The following is a 21,698-nucleotide window of genomic DNA, read 5'->3' as shown; positions in this document are numbered from 1 at the left end:
TCCCAGGATTCAGCCATTATCTGAAGCTCTAAATGACTTGTACAAGGAATTTAATTCCTTGAAAGAGAGACTAGCAGAGCTGACCACTAAGTTTGAAGGAATAGAGTTATTTGTGGATGAAGCCCGAACCGGCAGAAGTCACTCACCTCCTCGAGCGGAGCGTCCACCTCCTGAAGGAGATGGAAATCCACCTGAACCTGGCACAAGACAGGGACGCAGGAATAGGGTGGTGGTGCGAAGAATAAAGAAACCTGATAATTCACAAGTTTAGGACTAATTCAGGTATCTTCCATAAGCATAAGACCAGATTTATTGTATATTAATTATGTTGGATTTTTTTTTAAATCAAGTGATTATGTCTGTCTTTATGTCTTATGTTTAAATCAGGAGAAATAAATTAAGGTTTTTGGTGCATTTAGCCACAAAATATGATATAGAATGGGTCAAGATCAAGCTTTTTCTTCTTTTGCTTTTTTTGTATTCATTATAATTATTTTACTCATTATAAATAATTTAATTATTTTTAGATAATATGATGAGGCATGGCAGCTTCTTATATCAAGTCATCAAAAGCATTTGTTGTATTATTTTCTGTATATTTTTTCTGTTGTTCTGTAAAATTTCCATGTTTTCAAGTTTCAAGTCATTTTCCAGGCTTATTACATTTTTTATAGTCTATTCTTACAGTGGTCGATAGTGTTTTAGAAAGAATGCAAAACATGCGTGCTTCTTTATAAATCTTTGTTTGGTTGATAAAAGATTTCTCACAGTATGGTAATGAATTGACTTATGAATATTAATTTATTAGGTTACGTGACGTCCGACGCAGTAGACCTACCTGACGTCAGCATGGTCTAATTAATATTTTCTATGCTATTCAAGAGATGGAAGTTCAAAAATACTGTAATGTATTGAGTATTACGTAGTCGTAAAAATATTTTAAATACACACTATTATACAGGAGATAGAAATAGGTTTGGGAATTTTTTTTATCACAGTTTTATTTATTTATTTATTTTAAATCACTGACGTTATCACTGTCCGTTATATTTTGATTCCTTCACATTCTGTCAAGGTAAGTCAGCAGCAGATTTTCAAACTTTAATCTTAATTTCTTTATATAATAGGATAGGTTTTATTGAAATCTAGATTATTACCCAATTGTGTTGAAAAAAAAAAAACTAAAAATAAGACGAAGTTTCTTTACATTTCAGCTTTTTTAATTCTAGCTTGCTTGTTTGCCGTCTAGACGTTAGCTGCTTAGCGCTCTCTAGTGGCGGCGTTTCTTGAACTGCAGGAGCAACTGAACTTTCCTTTCTGTAAGTTTGGTTCATAAAGCAGACAGTAGCCTATTGCTAATAGTGTGTTTTTATGGGTCGTTCCTGCTCTAAGGTCTGTGGAAATAAAGAGCAGACGTTGGTTATTGCCCAGTGAGAATATAAACTGACCAACATGAGGGTGTTATTTATTTTTACGATATATATGTATTATACAGAGAGAAAATGCTGTAGGATGAGGTGCTGTATGTAAGATTTTGACTCTACTAAAGCATACAAATGCCGTAATATGTTTGCAGGTGTTTAAGAAACATGCACTTCCAGGCCGAAATGTCAATCTTTGTTTTGGTTTGTGAAACCCGCCCACTGCCAGTTTACCCAATTGTATTCCAGCACCGCGTGTTGCCAGTTGACGGAAAACACAGCTTATTTCATTTCATTCATCTTCAAGTGCGATCGTTCCTTTTTGTGTCGTCAATCTGGCAACTTGTGTTTGGGTCAATTCTGAGGAGGAGGGGCAGGGTGTAAAAAAAACCTCTCCAATATTTTGAATTTGGACTGCAATACCTAGTTCAACCACTCGGTGTCAATCCTACATACAGCAGACTTAAAGAGATATCACAAAAAACTCTCAGGATGTAAAGTGATAGTGAGGACAGAAGAAAAACGTATAGTAGGCTACATTGATTACCAATTAAAAAAATTTCACAAAAAAAACAACAATCAAAGAAAACAATATGAATGTACCTCAAGTGTGTATCGTCATGCACCTCATTTGAGATTCTATTTACAGTGCATGTCCCTATGCCTTTTTCCTAGCTTTCAAAATGGACATCGATCACTCGTGTGACTTTTCAGAAAGTGCTGTGGAGCATGAGGACATCCCACCTGATCTTGCTCTGCAAGAGATCTGTGGATCTGAAGTAAACACAGAATTCAGCAAGGATATGACAGAGGTGAAAACAGAAACAGTGATCAACATTATTATTATTTTTAATGCTTAAACAAGAAAAATTTAAATACCAGTGCAATTTTCAATATGTTGAGACATGGTGAAAACATGAAAATGTCTGTTTGACTTGTTCAGGTGAGCACAATGACTTCATTTGAAAAAGTTTCACAAGGAATAAACCATGTAGAAGGGGGGTGGGCAAAAATGATCAATGCAGACGACACGGAGGTGACTGCCCGCTACAAGAAGAAATATCTGAAGGATGAGCACTGTCAGCACACGGTTATGGAGACTGCTAGTGTGAGTGCCAACACCAGAAACATTTTAGCAATATATATCAGGCACTGCAAAATGAGCAATCATTTGCTTAAATTATAGAATATGCTTGGTGCGATTTTCCCCCTCTCTTAAGCAAAGAGCATGACTTTGATTTAAAGAAAGTTAATTTTGTTTACATTACTTTAAATGTCTGTAAATTTTAGGAATAGTTCAGGTAAAGACGGAAATACTGTACATTTGCCCATCCCCATGTTTTTTCAAACTCATTTGATGAGACGGATGCAATAAATTTGTCATTCTTTTATACCTTTATGGAGCTTTTGCATCCTTGTAAAGCTTGAAAGCTGCCGTCTCCATTCATTTTAATTGGATAGACAAGTATCCTGTCTAAATTTGTTCTTTTATGCTCCATGGAAGAAAAAAACTTTGGAACCGCTTGAGTGTAAATAATGACAGATTTTTCAGTTTATGGTGAACAAATCCTTTAAGACAAGAGTGAGATAGCTGGATTGATTTTGGTTTCAGCTTTTTCAGAAAGGCTTATTAAATCTCACACATCACAATCACTTCATCAATTCTTGTTTTCTTGTCAAATGAAGGTCATGGAACACTGCAACCAATGTAAAGAAGCAGAAGATTGTTTCCCAGATTTAAAAGATGAGAAGGTGGTGCAGGAAATAGAGTACAAGCCATCAGCAAGAATCATCAGTATGCTAAGGTTATTAGAGCAAGTTAGAATGAACAACTAATGTACACATGATTTGGCTCGGATGGATGGGTGGATCAATAAATAAGTAGAAAGACAGGTAGATGCAGTGTGTGATTTATGTGGCACAACTTTAACCAAAATACAATGTGATTTTCTCTAGAGACCCAAATAAAGTAAAACGCACTGCCACCAGTTTGTCCTGGCATCCGCTTGATTATCATAAACTAGCTGTTGCCTACTCTTGCCTGGAATTTCAGAGAGCTCCCAAAAATATGAGCTTTGACTCCTACATATGGAACATTGGTATGTTATACACATATTCATTGATGACACTATTTATGTATTTGGTAAATATATATATATATATATATATATATATTTTTTTTTTCTTCTTTCATCTACAGAAATTTGTAATAAACCGGAGATGACTCTTAAACCGATATCTCCGCTTGTTTGTCTGGAGTACAACCACAAAGATACTCACATCCTTATTGGAGGAAGCTACAATGGACAGATTGGTGGGTTTTTATTATGAATATGAATTGCATATGAATGATTATATAGGGAGATGTGCCTGTTTCTAGTCATCAGACACATTTGTGCAAGCTCAGTGATGCTCAAGTCCTTACAGTCCACTATGTGTTTGCCATTGATTGCAAACATCTCAGATAACATGTTTGAAATCACAGCTGCAAATGTATTTATGTAAAGGTACACAAATGCTCTCAAGTCAGAGAGTTTGCCTTATTTCCAGGCTACTGGGACACTCGGAGTGGCAGCCAGCCAGTACAGATGTCCGCCACTGAGCATAGCCATAAAGATCCTGTCTATAAGGTCATCTGGCTGCAGACAAAGATAGGCACTGAAACTTTCTCAGCTTCTACAGATGGTCAGGTCTGTGTACAGTGGCAAAACAGTCCAAAAACATTCAAATAAGCCACCAATATTTCACAGAATGTATCGCTTATACTAACAAACCCTTCAAATTAGTCAGATTAAATACTATTTTCAAAGAATCATCTATCTGACACCAGGTACTGTTCTGGGACATCCGTAATATGAATGAGCCCACCAAGCGGCTCGTGCTGGATCCCAGTAAGAAGGGAAACCGTGAAAATGCCTTTGGTGCAGTCTCAATGGAGTTTGAAAACAGTATGGTAAGAGCAGCTCTCATTTTGTTTGTCTCATTTCATTGTGGAAATTCATGTGGAGAGTTTTTTTTTTTTTTTTGCTTTTGATTACAAAAGGCCAAGTTTCTGGTGGCCACAGAGCAGGGGGTTGTGGTCTCGTGCAATCGTAAGTTAGAGAACACAGATGATCCGATTGTATGCATGTACAGCGGACACCACGGCCCTATTTACGCCCTCCAGAGGAACCCATTCTTTCCGAAGAACTTCTTGACTGTTGGTGATTGGACTGCCCGCATCTGGTCAGAGGATATCAAAGAGTCCTCCATCATTTTGTCCAAGTAAGAAACTGTTATTGTTCTGAAATACAGTACTGACAGAGCAGCAATTATACCAATTAGATATTAGGCCTGGGTATACTTTAAAAAGTATTTAAATGAATACATTATTATTTATACAAAACAATCTAACTCTGAATTAAAAGGCCAAAGAACACATTAATTCAAATCTTATTTCCTTAAAAATTTTCCATCATTAAATGTTTTTTTTGTTTTTACTGAAGAACGTACAAAGAGCTCCTGGAATCACAAAATCATAGAAACTTTTTCTACAGATATCACATGACCTATCTCTTAGATGGCTGTTGGAGTCCAATCAGACCATCTGTCTTCTTTACAGTGAAGATGGACGGCACCTTGGATGTGTGGGACATACTGTTTAAACAGAAGGACCCCATTCTCAGTCTCAAAGTCAGACCTAAACATCTCCTTCTAATAAGAGTGTCTCCTTTTTAAATATCAAATCATTATGTGTTTATAAGTTTGTTTTTCTCATAGGTTTGTGATGAAGCTTTGTACAGCATCCGTGTACGAGATAAAGACTCTATGGTGTGCTGTGGATCTCAGCTAGGAACCGTTAGACTGCTGAAGATGTCACCAGACCTGTGCACTCTGCAGAAGAACGAGAAGGCCCTGGTCTCAGAAGTGAGACATGAACATCACATTACATTACATTACATTATTCATTTAGCTGACGCTTTTATCCAAAGCGACTTACAATTGCTATATATGTCAGAAGTCACACGCCTCTGGAGCAACTAGGGGTTAAGTGTCTTGCTCAGGGACACATTGGTGTCTCACAGTGGATTCGAACCCGGGTCTCTCACACCAAAGGCAACACCCCATAACTTCCTTCACTTATGCAAACACATTCACAATTTCAAATTTATATTGACGTAAGATTTTAGTAAAGCAGTTGGACAGCTGAGCTGTTGGAGTGGATTTTTACTTCATTTCAGATGTTTGAACGTGAGACCAAGAGAGAAAAGATTCTGGAAGGTCAGTACAGAGAAAGGCATCAAATAAAACATAGCTCCTCCAAAGAGGATGAGGGAGGAAAAAATGACATGGAGGAACTTCTGGCCTGTACAGAGAGAGAGTTTTTTGAGACTGTGGAAGCTGAGAAGAAGAAAATAGAGAATGGGGAGAGAGAGAGAAGGTCAGGGATGTTTTGCTTTCCGGGTTAACACATTTGGGTTCCACTCTTTATCAATTTTAAACTGACTGTTAGCCATGTTATGATTTTGTTACGATGTTAGCAGTCATCAGTCTATACCAGCCAATCAACAAAAGATATGAACTGTAGTTTGGCTGGTTTTGAATCTATGGTTTCTAAGATTGTTTCTTGTCCCCATGCAGGAAAGTGGTGTGTGTAAAGGCATCCAAGTAGAACACGGACCCTAAAGATGCCAAATAAGAAAACTCAAATTGAAAAAAGACTTTAAATCAGTTAAATCAAAAATAATTGGAACAAATCATCCAAGATTATACACCCTTACTGCCCCCCACCTGTTTACAGATTTTTTTTAAGACATAACTTTAGTATAAGACATAATACATGAACCAATTCAGTATCAGTTGAAGACATGCTTTAATGTTAAATGTGAAATATGACTGTGTCCTTTAATATCTGTTTTTACTGTAAACTCATGAGTATGTTATACGTGCAAGTTATTGTCATCCTAAGACATAATATACACAAATACCCCTGAATTAATGCAGAAATGAACAGCATTAAAAACCTTCAAAAGTGAACGGTCTACCTGATTTTGTATTGTATGATGTAAATCTGGGCAAAAAATATTGCCACATGATGGGAATATTTCTTCTTAAGTGTACCGTCTTTAAGATGGTTAGTGTTAACATTAGCACTTTTTTGTGGATGTGAGGATGAAATATTAATCCACCTTTTAGCACAGAATAACACATCTTGATCCTATTCCAAGTACCTATTCCTTCAGTCATAGTAATAATTAATTACAAGTTACAACAATAACATTATACGTTATTAGAATGTTTTGAATGTGTTCATTTAATAGTAGGCCTACAATTTAACAACAACAAAAAATAATAATAGGAGAGAGTGAGGCATAACCTAATGTTTTTTTTTTACTTTTTCAATTTGTATAAATCTATAAATATACATATGAAGCGAATTTTTTTTTTGTTTTGTTTTTTAAATCCTGCATTCCAGTCAATATCAATCAAACTGCAGTTGGATTGTTTTGATTAAATAATAATAACTAAAACAATACAGCTAACACAATAAAACAATAAAAATATAACACAATAAAAAACTATGATTATTGAAAATTAAAAAAAGTAATAAAAGTTATCTGTTTTTGCAAATAAAATTCATATAGAACAGAGATAAACATTAATTTAAGTAATGAAATGTACTTTTGCTATCTTTAAATATTCCGTGATATCTTCTCATGTTTTAAATGTGATATATTTCAACTAATATTTTCCCAAGTATCGACACTAATTAGTATTGTTATTCCCCTACATTTTAAACTATCTCAAAGATAAGGCCCTAGAGATAAAGTAAAACTATGCGTGATCATGCAACGTCAGTTTAAGGATAAGATTAATATTCATGAGTGAATCTTTCGTAGTTGTAAATAGGGAACGGCCAGTGTCTAGAAACCAGCTGGTGAAACGAAAGTGAAAGTGTAGCGAATGCAGTAATAAGCCAAACTGAAGTGAACTGCAAAGAATAGATAGGTTTGCTGACAGGAGTGATGACTATTCTGGGAGCTTGACTCTCCAAAACATGGATGTGTCATCTTTTTACAATGCAAAGGATCAATTCAGGTACGTTAAGTCATACCGTTGTTTTTAATATTATACATTCGTTTTGTTGCAAACGAGGTTTATAATTCATCAGTTTTTTCAAATGTACTGTTTTTAATTCTCTATTTAACTTTGCTATCATTTAACCCTATTTAGACACTTTTAGATTTCTCTTTTCGGAAAAATGTGTGAGCCAGTATTATTTCTGATAAAAGAAACCTAAGAGAAGTTATGAGGAAGTTAGAAACCTAAGAGAAGTTATGAGGAAGTTGTTAGAAACCTAAAGGAGAAATTATGAGGAAGTTGTTATTGATGAGCAGAGATGGTTATGAGAAAACCTTGTTATGAATTTTAGAAGATATGTCAGTTATTTATGGCAGTCATTAAAGCAATGCAATATTCTGTAATCCCTTATGAAATGTTTCTGTAGTCGTTGTATCTTAGATTTTGCGGTAAAAAAAAGTAAAAACTTCTGCACCTAAAGCACTACCTCCCTCACTTCTGATGGTAGGCCAATAGTGAAGCAAAAATGAATTTTTATTCTCTAAGATAAATATTTTATATGAAAAAAAAAAAAAATATATATATATATATATATATATATTTTTTTTTCATATAAAATATTTATCTTAGAGAATCTTTGACACTTGAACCTCTTTTGCAACAACCAGGAAGCCACAAGCTGTGAGACCATAGAACATGACAAGGAAGAGAAAGCGTGGAGAGAAAGAAAAGGGAGGTGCACAGAAGAAGGTGGCTCAAAAAAGTGATGATGGGGCATCTTCATCCAGAACACGTTCACAGAGCCAAACAAAATGCAAGCGTACTAATCAACCAAGCCCAGACAGATCCAGATCCAGAGGCCATGGAGAGCACAGCATGTGCACAACAGAGCCTGAACCTCCGAGTAAAGAGGCTCAGACTCAAACAAGCCTAAGTAGGTCTGAAAACAAGAAGACTCAAACAGAGACTGACAGGCAAGCAACACAGCAGACACAAACAGAGCTCAATGACAACACTGAGAACACAGAAGTGTCACAGCCAACAGAACTCAGTCCTGAAGATGTCAAGATGGAGGTAGAAACTGTCCTGTCAAGGAACAAAGGAAATGAAAGTGATGGAGAAATGGATGAAGGTGTTGATAGGAAGAAAAGAAAAGTGAATGAAACAAGGAAACCTACAAAGGAGACAAAAGAAAGGATCACACTCTCAGATTGTTGCAGAGAACAAGATGGTTATCAGCAGAAAGATGCAGACACAAAGGAAAAACTTTCAGGAGGGGATTCACAGAAAGACCAAGTCAAGTCAGGAACAGAAGAAACAAAATCATATCCAGCTGAATCAACGATGTTCACCTTCTACATTTATGCTGTTCTGGACAAAAGATTCAGATTTAACAGAGTGTATGATTCCCTGTTGGTTTATCTGTTTCAATGGGATCAAACTATTAAACTTGAGATTAAACATTTTAGGTAAGTTTCTCCTTAATTTACATTTTCATTTAATTTCATATATACAGACAGTACACACAATTGACCAATCGGTAAGCCCCTCCCTGATGAGCCAACGGAAGTCGAGTATCAGTTGCACGGGGAGTTCACTGTTCAGTTCAGTTGTTTTCTACAATCGTGACGAACCTGACGTGAGGCTTCTTCCACTTACATTGTGATCTATAAACCCATGCTTCCAAGTTAATACCCACAATATTTATTTTTAAATCTTTTATATATCCCTCCATGGCTAATTAAGTTCCACTTGTTGTCCAAAATTAATCAAAAAGATATAGGGACAAGGTTTTCACACTGACAGCTGTCATTGTAAGACAGTTAGCAACTTTGTTTGTTTGTCTGAGTTCGCAATAGTAACTAAGGGGGGCAGGGCTTACCCATAGGTCAATTGGGTATAGCCAAAGTCTCTTTAAGACAAGTCATGTCACTTGGTGGCCATCTTTAAAACACCTCTCGGTCATGCAAGTGCAGCTCCTATCTCTTTGAATGGGAAACATCAAATTCTCCAAAACCATTCTCTAAGCTTAGGATTAAATTTCATATTTGAAATCGCCAAAGAAATCTAACAACAGCTGTGTCATATATGTTGATACTTTTGCTCAGATAGCATTATAAAAAGCTTATTTCTCAGGCTACATCAGTCAGTGCACATGCGCAGTCCTAAGAGCATGTCTCAAAGCGCTGACTGTTCCTACAGCAACCAGGACGCTTCTAATGGCAGCTGCAGTGATGCGATTGGCCTTTTCATTCAGAAGGCGGGGCTTCCTGCGATTGAGCGGCCATAATGTGGGTTACATTTTTCCCCATTCAAAACTATATGAGTGACACGTCTTGTATTCTATAGTCTTTGGTATAGCATAGCCTGGCAAACGCAGAATGCATGAGAACATATAACTGATGTTAAGTCATGAGATCTTTGTGTTGTAAAGTGCAAGAATATTTTATCGTCATGTTTTTTTCTTGTTATTCAGAGTCCTAAGCCAGGATGGCGGTTTGATTGAAGCAAGATTTTCAGTTTCTGAAAGCACTGTGAGGGGTTGCACAGTACACTATGCTTATGCAGTGTACCAGAAACAAATGCAGACCATGGAAACAGCAGTGAGAAATGTTGAGATTCCTGAAGACAATACTGTGAAAGGTTCCAAAATCTGAAGATTGTTTTTTTGGACTATTTCCTGTACATGGTATCATAATGCCTGATCTTGATGTTGTATTTTCCAGAACTTTACCTTTATGAAGGCTATATAAGCTGTTCAAACCCAGGTTGGTGGAGTTTGTTTCAGTCTCAAAAAAAAGACATTTGCAAAGGCTGGGAGACCTCTGCTCGTGTGTTACTGGACAGTGTTTTTCAGAAATGGCAGCCATCTAACCTCGAGAGTAACAAGGCATTTATACAACAGCTAAATGATTACAAAAAAGGTTTTCAGTCACACCGGGTGCAATTCCCTGAGGGTCTTGTGCCATCTCCAATAAAAGTATGTGCGATCATTTTAATGCTTTATTTAGTTTAAGAAAACTACAGCAGAGTAAAATGACTGTAAGCAGGGTTATCTATGTTTTAGGTCTCAGATTTGATTTCTGCTAAACTGAGTATGATTTTGAAAGAAGATTCAAAAAGAAAAAAATCAGAGGGCTCAAGTGGGATCAGATCATTGGAAGTGGCCCTCTCAGTGTTCCAGGTGTGCTGTGGCTGTGATGTGGATCTCGGCACAAAGGACTGGGGCAAACTCTTACAAGTAGTCTCTGAAAGGACTGCTTCTTTTGGAGAAATGCAAACAACCCTAACAGCTATACCTGTAATTAACTTGTGAGTAAGGTCTATTTGACAAACATATTTGATTTTATTTGTTTCCCCTAATACAAAGTGTAAAGCAAAGGCTTTTCTACTGAATAGTTGTTATTGTTTACAGATTTAATGGGTGTGTCTTAAAAGACGACAATAATCATCATAATTTTGGTGTCTTTGCAGCACTGTGATGGGACTGATGAATCTATGTGCAAAGAAGCTGATCTCAGAAGTGTTGTTACTTGTTCCTGTCCTTCATTTACTGAGAAAGCCAGGGGAAAAGTCAGATCCAGGCTCAGTTAAGGATGAGCAGAGTTGGGCAGGGCTTGAAGACATACATTACAAATATTTTAGGGAAAGAATTAGAGATTTCCCTGACAAAAGGAGGTCTGTCCAAATACTTTTAGAGTTGCACTTTGTTATCAAAATTATATAATAAATTTGAAAAGAAATATAATAGATACATGATACATGTGTTCCTAAATTTGCAGAATGGTCCTTCAGCTGATCAAAGATCACTCATCAATGACCAAAGATAATGCTTACTTGTTGAAAAGCTGGCTTTCAATGGTGGCTTTTGAGGACATCTCTGAATTTGCTGAGCTGACAGGAATTGTTCCTGAACTCCTGATCCAGAGCATGATGTTCAGAATGAAGGAGAATGAACAAAACACTGATTCCAACCATACAGACAAAAACCTAAAGGTATTTGATTAAGGACACATTATGTAGCTTGCTCCACGGGTTTTGCACAAAGAGAACATTTTGATACCAATAAATGTTTGCTTTTTAAATTGCAGGCAACTGAGAAGGTTCTGAACCTCTTGTTGAAGAGTGTTGAGGAGGACAGAGAACGGTGTGCAAGTTTATTAAATGTGGTATTTATGAAACATTGTAAGCTTGTTCTTAAAACTTTGATATTAGGCAGGTATTCATTCAGAATTTCTTTAATCACAGAATCACAGAGTCCATGTTATCTGGCAAAAACTTTTGGTGTTGCATACATTTGCACAAGAATGTTTGCAGAATCGCTCGACTTGTCCCACAATACAGGGTCACAGTGCTTTCATTCCAACTCCTATTTAAAATGGCTGAAATTCTTCATGATCATTTTTCAAAGGTACTGTACCATTGAGATCTTCTTGAGAGTAATGTTAAAGGTGGTATTGTGTCTCTGTAAGCAAATTGTTTGATTTTTCAGGGTGGAGAGGAAATTAAACAAAAGCAAAATCAGCTCTTTCTCGTGCTTAATAAAATTCAAATGGATTTCAGTAAATGGAGAGATGGACTGCTATACAATCCTCTGATGAAGGAGTCTAAAATTGCTTACCCTGAAGAAATACAGGTATAGTAATTAGTACAACCAATCAACTTAATTTTAAACTTTTAGAAACTTTTTTTAGACACTATTCTTCGAATTCTACCAAGAGATCAATTTGTGTCTTATAGATCCTTTATCAGCCAAATATCTTTATACTATGCAAATATTTAGGTCAGAGATATTGGTAAGTGACTGGATCTATATAATAATAATTGGTGGTTTCGTAATTTTTTATTTTTTTTAGTTGTGGAATGATTTGTATGGGATTGAGTGTTCAATACCAGGCGTCTCTGAAAGCTGGAAGGGTTTATTAGACCAAGACCTGAGACAGAGAGTGTCCCAAGTAAGATATACATTTTATTTTTAAAGTATATAAATTGAAAATTGTACGCAATGTATGGTATGTCATCATCACCCTCCTTTTATTTTTCAGATCTCTGACTCTGACAAGATAGTTGTATGCTGTCTGGAGATGTCAGGAAAGAGTATCGAGAATAGTCATGCAAACCTTCAGTCGTGTTTCAAAGAGATGTGTCAGGCTGCTATTAAGAACCAGTGTAAGGTAATGTCAACATTTCATTCTAAAATAATTATATTGTTTATTATTTTTGCTGTATTTCTGTAATTTATGTGTCACTCTCTTGTTTTCTTTCTACAAAAAAAGTGGATTAGTGTATTTTTATTTATTTGTACATCTTGTTCTGGTGCCTTTTCTTAGTAATTTTTTTTTCTTTCTTGCAGGTAAATAAGGAAGGAGACCTTTTACGCCTTCTTTTCACAAAGTCCATTTCATGGCCTGTTGTGTCCTCCATTATTGTGGAGTCTGCAGCTCGCTTTGGAGAAAATCTTGATGGTCGTCTACTGGACCCACAGTCAGCAATCAACTTTGTCTTGTCTCAAGGTACAGGGACCTGTTCTTATAAGTTTCATGGTTTTAAAATAGTCTACCAACAAAGTGAATAGTCAGAGAAAGAACACATCGAAACAGTTTAAGAATCCTTCATGTATATACAATAATACCTTAGGCCGGGGCAGCAGTTGTTCTGTAACATTGTGATTTACAGTATGTTTAATTTCTACAGAAAATTGGAATAAGTGGAAGTTGGAAGAAGATGCCAGTCGTTTAATAGCAGATTCTCAGCAATTCCTTGGTTTTCTGATTCAGACCCTTTGTCAGGGAAGTATATCCCTGGACCCCCTTAAGACCATCCTTAAGTCAAAAAGTCAATTTCAGATGCTTTACAACCAGTGTAAGTGTCATGCACTTAGTATCATTACAACTTATAGAAGAGTTGTTAAGCACAAGCTTATTCATCATTTTGTTTATTTTGACACTAGATAAGAAGAACAACAAAGAAGAGAAAATCTCAATCAATGTGTCAGAGCTACTCAGTCAAAGAGAAGATGACTTGAAAGCCTTTGAAAAACAGAAGGAGTTCATGAACAACCTCATTAATATGCTGGGGAAGATTACTGATGTTGTAGATGGTAAGGAAATTACCTTTGGACAGGGGTTTTCAAACGTTTTGAAACCAAGGATTACATTAAACAAAAACATTTGTCAAGTCTTTTATGAAACTCTGAAGATTTAGATAAAATGATAATGTGTGTGTGTATATATATATATTAAATGTAATAATTTTGCCTCAGTACCAGAGGTTTTTTCCCTTGAAGACATGGTCAAAACCAACCTGCAGAGGGTAACCCTGGACAAACTGGTGGAAGTGCAGGCATATTTCACTAAAGAGGATCTTGGCAAAAACAACACAAGACGAGTGTTATTCTACAATGTTGATCCTCAAGTCCTAGACATGGCACGGGAGATGCATGAAGTGAAAACCAGTAACCTTCTTCTATCTTTATGGCGAGAAAAGGCAATGGAATATTTTAGGCCTGGTCCTTACCTTTTGTCACTAAGCCTTAGAGATGTCCATAACAGAATCTGGAAACCTTGTCTCACTGGCTTCTTCAGTCTTGGTCTACGGATTGCATTTGGAGACATTTGTTTTAAAGAGGTTGACCAAGCTTTAGAATGGTGTGGAGACAGGGGTGAAGGAGATCGTTTAAAGAAAGAGCTTACTTTGATGGCCACTATCCTGAAAAGCCATCAGGCTCTGGATGAGAACTGGCCAGAGAATCGGTTCATTCAGATTCAAGAATACAGACACCTTTACCATGCTGCAGAATCTACTGAGGTCATTCTGAAAATCAAAGATAAATTAAAATTACCAGGAGACTTCAGCCATATTCATAGCCTGATTCAAGTGGTAATAAACCAATAATCACTAATTATTGTGATTGCATTATATTTAGCATGAATGTACGGTATGTTTGTTTAGATTTGTTAACTTTTTATTCTTCTATATATAGAGAGATGACTCCTTCAAACAAAAAAAACTGGGTTCGCTAAGCGATGACCTCATCAGAGCCAGGAAAAAACTGGCAGATGTCAAATTCCAGCACACAGCCTGTCTGAAGGCTTTCTTGGAAAGTGATACTCTGATCAAATGGGTCAAAACGCAAATCGAAAGTAAGATTTTTAGGATTTACTTGTTTTATAGTGTTGTAATGTGGAAAAGATCTTCATATTCAATACGTCTCATCTAGGTTTAAAGGACCTGAAAGTCTTTATGGAATTGGCCACAATTTCTGCTGGAGAGAATGATGCAGACATTGATAGGCTAGCCAGTTTTGAGACTGTTGTGATGGGCTATGGCCCTTTGCTTTACTCACTACCAGAAAATGCAGGATTTGAAGAGTTTATTGACTGTGCTAAGCAAGTATGGGACATCCTTGACAAAGATAAGAAACTTGTGGATAAATTGGTTAGTTTCTGCACATTTAACCAATACAATCATTATTTTAAATTGTTTTGTACAACTCTGATCATCCATTTAATAGGTGTTGAATTATGCTTCTTTTTAATGCATTCTAAATCTTTAAATTTAAATCTTGTATACAGGTAGACTCCAGGCGGTGGTTGGATTGGCTGAAAGGTTTAAGTGAGACTTATGGCTCTGTTGAGAAATCATCTTTATCCATGGCCTCAGATATCAACACTGGAGGTGTGTATCATGTGGGCTGGCCTGAAGATTTCGAAGGGAAAGTGAGTAGATACAAGTATAAAAATGTTCAGTGCTTAAAATCAGACTTTTAAAAAAAAGCAGAAAAAAAAACATATCCCCAAAAATGTTTCTTAAAGTCAGTTAAAATATTCCACTAAGAAAACATGCTGTGCAATAGCTAAGACTGTGAACATCTGTTTAATAAAAGAAAAGTGTATTGTTGTGATGTGTTTGTAGACAGGTTTGGACAATGTCTTTTATGTGAAGGTGACAAAGAATGAACAAGCATGCAATGAGAAGACATACAATCTTAATGAACTCTTAGAGCTACAGAATAAGCTCATGCTGATGTCTTCTAAAGGGGAGCATGGAAGGGAACAAGTCAACAAGTTTACTCAAGTGGGTCTATTATCACAATTGTTCAGCATCCTTTTGCAAGAAATATTAACCTACTGATGTCAAAACATTATTTATTTTTTTTATTCAAAGAAATGGTCATTAGTTTTGTGGAGACTTACCTGTTTTCATCTTTTTCATCTAGGTTTTTGAAGGAGTCCAGAGGATGGGCCGCATCCTCCTTCAGTTGCGCACATCGGGCAATATGCTCTTTCAAAACTGGGGAGCACAGATAATATGCAACCACAAAGACCAACCCTGCATTCAAGTTAGCTTTACCCTGTTGAGCAAGTGTGTTGCATATCATGGTGTGGTTGAAGATGAGCTTCAAAAACTGTGTCGCTCTCTGGAGAACTTTCATAAAGACTGGTGTAACCACTTAACTAAGATGCGCTCTCAGTACTATGCATTGAATCATTACACTTCAGAGCAAATAGTTTTTCTTTGCGAATGGATCAACAGCATTGGCATCACAAGGAAAACTGTGCCACAACAAATGTGGCATCTTTTGACTTCTATTAAACCAGACTGTACCTTAAATGACATACGAGAGGCCTTTGACAAAGCAACAGAGACAGAATCTATGGTGCAAGATGACATGGCAGAGGAATCAGAACAAAACAGTGATTTTGACATGCCTTTAGGCTTTGGTTTACTAGATGTTGGTACTGAATGTTTAGAGGACCTGTGGCAGCAATTTAAAGAGAACATGTCCAGGTTCCTTACCCACCATGTGGATGTCGTAACACTTGGACGTTTTCTCTCCAATCTGTCTGCCATGAATCAAATGCACATCAAACGCAAGGTTCCTCCTGTTCTACAAGAGGGAAGGCCAAACCTTGTCCAATGCCCTGTCATAGAATTGATTAGCACAACTCTGTCTTTTTACACAGAGAGTCCAGAGCATCCTCTTCCAACAACTGACGAGGTATTTATGTGCCAGGAGGAAACAACTGAAGAGGAGGTGGAGATTTTCCTCCGCCGATGTCTAGGGTCACAAGGAACTGCAAGCAGTCATCAGAAGATTTACACTCTGGTCAATCCTGGATCACTGACTTATGATGTGAGCGTGGCACTGGTGGAATGCTTTGAGACACTGGAAAGGAGTGCTGGGCCTCATTACCGTCTAGTGATGGTCTGTCCTGTAAACCAGGATAGATATGTTCCTTCTTTCTTCAGCCACTATAAAGTACAAACCGGTCTGAGTATATCTACAGAAAGAATTAAAAACTATCTTCACCATCACTTCCATATCTCGCCTGAGCTTGTTCCCTACTCAGAGGTCTATCCAGGACAGCTCTCTGTCTGGATGATTTCATCCGAACGACCAGCTGTTGGTATGTTTTAGATTTTTGTATAAGTCAACATGAACAGAATTGACACTTTTTTAATGCATATTCTTGAATTAATGCACATGAATTATAGGTGCATGTTATTGAAAGTGTTTTATCAAGCTGTAATAATTAGCTTTGTCATTGCATTTGAATGGACTTTATTTTCTGGGTTGATGTTATAATTCCCTCTTATTTTTAAATCCCTTTCCTCTAACCATCTATGTTTCTTTTGAGTATATGACGTGGTGCATTTCATGTTATTAAATACAGTATGGTGAAATTGTTACCAATAATTATGCTCTTTTCTATTTCTCTAAATTGTTTTCTTATGTTTGGTCCAGGAAAGTCACTGTATGTCAAGCGTCTATTTGAGCAGTTCAAAAAAGAGTTTCCAATAGCCACCTGTCTAACAATCAGACTCATCGAGCCCTGCGTTGACATGGATAGATTTGTCCAAACCGTGTCTGAAAGACTAGCCCCACTGAGAGAGCAGGACCCTGTGCTGTTGCACATTGATATTGCAGCAGTAGGTTAAATCAAAAACTATAACATGCACTGTTATATACAGTATTAACTGTGGTTCACTTATGATTTGTTTCACTACTTTTCTTTTTATGTCAGTTACGTCATGGCTTGGAGGAATTTCTATTCAAATTGCTTGTTCTAGGATGTCTAAGTGACAGCAATGGAACTATATGGAGGAGAAATGCAGCTCACTTGGTGGCGATTGAGGCACTTCAGCAAGTTCAAAATATTCAAACCCATATGCAGGTGAAAACTTTTTCCATTTTGGTAACTTTTTTTTCTTTGAACAATTGTTGAGCTACAGGCATTAACCGTTTTATTGTATTGTATTTGTTTTTTGTTTGTTTTTTTTTACAGATAACCAATGGATTTTTGCATGCACTTCCTACTATCTTCTGCAGACCTCCTAAAGATGTCAAAGCGTTGGAGATCAAGAGAAAAGAAGGGGGGTACACATCCTTAGATCCACTGATGGATAAAGAAGAGTTTAAAAGTGAGGCCATTCAGAGACCCTACCAATATTTGAGAAGATTCAACAGGAATGTAAACTTGGACCATTTCATATATCAAGCTTGGTCTGTAGAAGGTGATCCGGTTGACTGTCTCCATCATCTTTTATCAAACTATGGGATGAAAGATCCTTCATGGGCAGAATTAAAGCACTTTACTAGGTTTCTTAACCTGCAGCTTAAAGACTGTGAGAATTCTTTGTTCTGTGATCCAAACTTCCTTGCTGGCAATTTAAGTGGTTTCAAGGACTTCATAGTAAAATTCATGATTCACATGGCTCGAGACTTTGCCTCTCCATCCACTGACATCTCAGATGAGAGCCCCACATTTTTCTCTGAGAATGAGGATGAGGAAGATATCCTAACTATTCGAAAACAATGGGAGAATGAACCTCACCCATACATCTTTTTCAATGAAGACCATTGCACCATGTCTTTCTTAGGATTCCATGTGCAAAAATTTGGGACAATTCTTAATGCAGTTGATCCAAGAAGTGGCAAAGTGTTAATGGGAAATGTGATGACAGAAGAGCTCTTTTCAGACATTGAGCGACAAAGAATTAACCTTTCTGAGAACTTTGATGACCTGTCCAGAGAAGACAAGATTCAAAAAATTTCCTTTGTTGTTGGTGCCAAAAAAGGCTGGGAAAAAGGAAAATTTGATCCAGACCCTACATATGAACTCACTACTGACAATATCATGAAGATGTTGGCTATTCATATGAGATTCAGATCTGAGATTCCAGTGATCATCATGGGAGAAACTGGCTGTGGGAAGACACGGCTTATACGATTTCTCTGTGATTTGCAACGTGAAGGCAGAGATGTTGAAAACATGAAACTAGTCAAAGTCCATGGAGGTACTACTTCTGAGGTAATCTATAGGAAGGTGAGAGAAGCAGAAGAACTTGCTCAGGACAACCGTCAAAAATATGAACTTGACACAATTTTGTTTTTTGATGAAGCCAACACAACCGAAGCCATATTCACCATTAAGGAAGTGCTATGTGACCAAGCTGTACAAGGGTACCCTTTGAAGAAAAATTCTGGTCTGAAAATAATTGCTGCCTGCAATCCTTACAGAAGACACACACCCAGAATGATTGATCGCTTGGAGCGTGCTGGGCTAGGATACAGAGTGAAAGCTGAAGAAACAGAGGATCGCCTTGGTAAAGTTCCCATGAGACAGCTTGTGTACCGTGTACACCCTTTACCTCCAAGCATGGTGCCCCTGGTATGGGATTTTGGACAATTAAGTGATTCAACTGAGCTCTCTTATATCTGTCAAATTGTACAGAAACAAATGATAGCTCATGGATTGCCCCGTGCATACGAGAGTGTGATGACAAACGTTTTGGCTTCCTCTCAAATATACATGCGGACACAAGCAGATGAATGCAGCTTTGTAAGTCTTAGGGATGTGGAGAGATCAATGTGTGTCCTAGTTTGGTTTTACAACCACGGAGTTGATCTTTTTCCAGGTTGCCACAGGAATGAAACTGAGCTGATGACCTTGAAGTGCTTGGTGCTTGCTATTGGTGTTTGCTATTACCCATCCCTTGAAAACAAAGGGACATACCTAGCGACTATGAGCGAATGCTTTCCTTGTCCGTTCAACTCCAAAGAGTCACTGGAGCAGGAGATTACTTCATGCCAAGACTTTTTTCTTGAGAAAATCCAAACAAGAGGTAGAATTGCCAAAAATCTGGCTTTGAAAGAAAATGTCTTTCTCATGGTGATCTGCATTGAGTTGAGAATTCCACTCTTTCTGGTTGGCAAGCCAGGGAGCTCAAAATCTCTTGCTAAGACTGTTGTAGCAGATGCAATGCAGCGTCAGGCCTCTCACTGTGACTTATTCAAGAAACTCAAGGCAGTTCATATGGTGTCTTTTCAATGCAGCCCTCACTCAAGCCCTGAAGGAATCATTGGAACCTTTCGGAACTGTGCCCGTTTCCAAAAGGACAAAAATTTTGAAGAGTATGTGTCAGTAGTTGTTCTAGATGAAATAGGACTTGCAGAGGACTCTCCTCAGATGCCACTGAAGACACTGCATCCTCTTCTAGAGGATGGATGCATAGACAGCGATAACCCACAACCACATATGAAGGTTGGATTTGTTGGAATCTCAAACTGGGCTCTCGATCCAGCAAAAATGAACAGAGGTATTTTTGTGTCTCGTTGGGACCCAAGTGAGAAGGATTTAGTAGAGACGGCAGAGGGAATCTGCTCATCCTCCCATAATAACATTCTTCTCAAAATCAAACACCTCCTGCCAAAGCTGGCAAAGGGCTACCTACACATCTGTAAAACTGTTGGTGAACAGTTCTTTGGACTCCGAGATTATTATAGCTTGGTGAAAATGATTTTTGCAACAGTCAACAGTTCAGATCAAGAACCAACTGACAGTGAGTTGGCAGAGGCTGTGTTGAGAAACTTCAGTGGACAGGATGATTTTGATCCTGTTAAATACTTTCGGGACATTTTCCAGAACTCTGAAGTCCAAAGGCCAAGTACACTGAAAATGATTGAACAAAATCTTGACTGCAACAGTGACAAAGAGTGCCGGTACCTTCTTTTGCTCACAACTAACAATGCTGCCTTGTACATTATCCAACAGCACATTTTCTCCAAGGAGAACTATACATGCCCTGAAATTGTCTTTGGATCAGGATTTCCCAAAGACCAGGAGTATGCCCAGATATGTCGCAATGTGAGTAGAATAAAGGCATGCATGGAGACAGGTCGAACAGTCATTCTACTGAATCTACTCAATTTGTATGAAAGCCTGTATGATGCCTTGAATCAATACTATGTCTGCTTCAGTGGACAGAATTATGTTGACTTGGGACTTGGTTCTCATAGAGTAAAGTGTCGAGTTCACAAAGACTTCAGACTGGTTGTGGTGGAGGACCAGGAAAAAGTCTACAAAAAGTTTCCTGTTCCACTTAAAAACAGACTGGAGAAGCACAAAGTTGATAGGAGTACGGATTTGACTCCCTGGCAACACAGAGTTTTGGAAAAACTCAAACAGTGGGCAGAAGACTTCTCAAAAGTTAACCTATCCACTGAAACAAAATTCAGCTTATCAGATGCCTTTGTTGGGTTCCATGGGGATGCTTGTGCCAGTGCACTTCTACAGGCTTTAGAGAAAATAAAAAAATGGGGCCACGATAAAGCTGCTCAAAACAATGAACTCCATTGCATTCCCAAGTGCGATATTGAAATCAGTGAACCAAGTAAAGAGGACTCTAATATTAATATGGCCAAGGATGCATACATGAAGAAAGAGGAAGGTGTGGCCCATCACATTGATGAAGATGTGACAGAGTCTCAAGAGGAAATGAACAAATATCTTGATGAGGAGGAGATACAAATGGAGGAAGGTGCCTCAATGGAAGTTGACAACAATGTACAGGATGCAGAAGTTTATGAAGACACTGAGACTCTTGGAGATGCTTCTGAACTTGTGAAAATGTATTATGAAGATCCTGTTGACACTGAGGCAAGAGACAGCTTGGACTCAAACAAAACCATGGATGAGGAAGAGCAAGTCTATGAAACCGCCAAAAGCCTTCTCTTGAATTGTGCCTCACCAGACTCTGTACTTAGATTAAAGTATTCAGAATTTGGAAATCAAGAGAAAGACAAACTTCAGAGAATGTATTTTCATCAACAAAGCCATCAGTCTCTCAGAGAGCTATTAGACAACAATCTGAACAAAATTGATCAGGAAAAGAACAGATTCTTGGAGGTAATGTTTACTTTTGTAGAAGTTT

General features: G+C 37.5%; 2 protein-coding genes across 3 annotated transcripts in view; both read left to right on the top strand.

Annotated features, from left to right (window-relative positions):
* Window positions 1–998: 998 nt before the first annotated feature.
* Window positions 999–6,437, top strand: dnai2a (dynein, axonemal, intermediate chain 2a). Of its 2 annotated transcripts, none has more exons than XM_059532695.1 (13): window positions 999–1,075; window positions 2,097–2,233; window positions 2,365–2,529; window positions 3,108–3,226; window positions 3,378–3,520; window positions 3,622–3,735; window positions 3,972–4,111; window positions 4,252–4,374; window positions 4,465–4,685; window positions 4,958–5,093; window positions 5,181–5,327; window positions 5,642–5,841; window positions 6,042–6,437. In XM_059532695.1, the coding sequence occupies exons 2-13, from the start codon at window positions 2,105–2,107 to the stop codon at window positions 6,070–6,072; spliced, it is 1,668 nt and encodes a 555-aa protein (XP_059388678.1). In that variant the 5' UTR covers window positions 999–1,075; window positions 2,097–2,104; the 3' UTR covers window positions 6,073–6,437. The 2 variants fall into 2 exon arrangements, with proteins under 2 accessions (XP_059388678.1, XP_059388679.1); XM_059532696.1 differs by lacking the exon at window positions 999–1,075 and adding an exon at window positions 1,235–1,319.
* A 928-nt stretch (window positions 6,438–7,365) lies between these two features.
* LOC132122442 (E3 ubiquitin-protein ligase rnf213-beta-like) overlaps window positions 7,366–21,698 on the top strand; it is a 32,203-nt gene continuing 17,870 nt past the window's right edge. The window contains exons 1-24 of the mRNA XM_059532720.1: window positions 7,366–7,499; window positions 8,150–8,950; window positions 9,958–10,124; window positions 10,208–10,461; window positions 10,549–10,793; window positions 10,956–11,159; window positions 11,264–11,477; window positions 11,573–11,628; window positions 11,730–11,892; window positions 11,974–12,117; window positions 12,338–12,436; window positions 12,527–12,655; window positions 12,835–12,994; window positions 13,176–13,343; window positions 13,432–13,581; window positions 13,744–14,360; window positions 14,464–14,623; window positions 14,701–14,918; window positions 15,056–15,199; window positions 15,396–15,557; window positions 15,700–16,891; window positions 17,230–17,414; window positions 17,510–17,659; window positions 17,771–21,673. Of these exons, the coding sequence (XP_059388703.1) occupies window positions 8,178–8,950; window positions 9,958–10,124; window positions 10,208–10,461; window positions 10,549–10,793; window positions 10,956–11,159; window positions 11,264–11,477; window positions 11,573–11,628; window positions 11,730–11,892; window positions 11,974–12,117; window positions 12,338–12,436; window positions 12,527–12,655; window positions 12,835–12,994; window positions 13,176–13,343; window positions 13,432–13,581; window positions 13,744–14,360; window positions 14,464–14,623; window positions 14,701–14,918; window positions 15,056–15,199; window positions 15,396–15,557; window positions 15,700–16,891; window positions 17,230–17,414; window positions 17,510–17,659; window positions 17,771–21,673 (9,657 nt within the window). The 5' untranslated portion in view covers window positions 7,366–7,499; window positions 8,150–8,177. The remainder of the gene's footprint in view (window positions 7,500–8,149; window positions 8,951–9,957; window positions 10,125–10,207; window positions 10,462–10,548; window positions 10,794–10,955; window positions 11,160–11,263; window positions 11,478–11,572; window positions 11,629–11,729; window positions 11,893–11,973; window positions 12,118–12,337; window positions 12,437–12,526; window positions 12,656–12,834; window positions 12,995–13,175; window positions 13,344–13,431; window positions 13,582–13,743; window positions 14,361–14,463; window positions 14,624–14,700; window positions 14,919–15,055; window positions 15,200–15,395; window positions 15,558–15,699; window positions 16,892–17,229; window positions 17,415–17,509; window positions 17,660–17,770; window positions 21,674–21,698) is intronic.

This window comes from Carassius carassius, chromosome 40, assembly GCF_963082965.1.
Source record: "Carassius carassius chromosome 40, fCarCar2.1, whole genome shotgun sequence".
Classification (NCBI taxonomy): Eukaryota; Metazoa; Chordata; class Actinopteri; order Cypriniformes; family Cyprinidae; genus Carassius; species Carassius carassius.
Note: the sequence above shows the minus strand (reverse complement) of the source record. Positions and strands in the feature narration are given on the sequence as shown.

Bases quoted from the DNA above. Each gene is read 5' to 3' on its own strand.
- dnai2a (XM_059532695.1), top strand. From the start codon at position 2,105: ATGGACATCGATCACTCGTGTGACTTTTCAGAAAGTGCTGTGGAGCAT. The intron at 2,234-2,364 runs GTGAAAACAGAA...TGACTTGTTCAG, and splicing joins TCAGCAAGGATATGACAGAG to GTGAGCACAATGACTTCATT. The intron at 5,842-6,041 runs GTCAGGGATGTT...GTCCCCATGCAG, and splicing joins AATGGGGAGAGAGAGAGAAG to GAAAGTGGTGTGTGTAAAGG.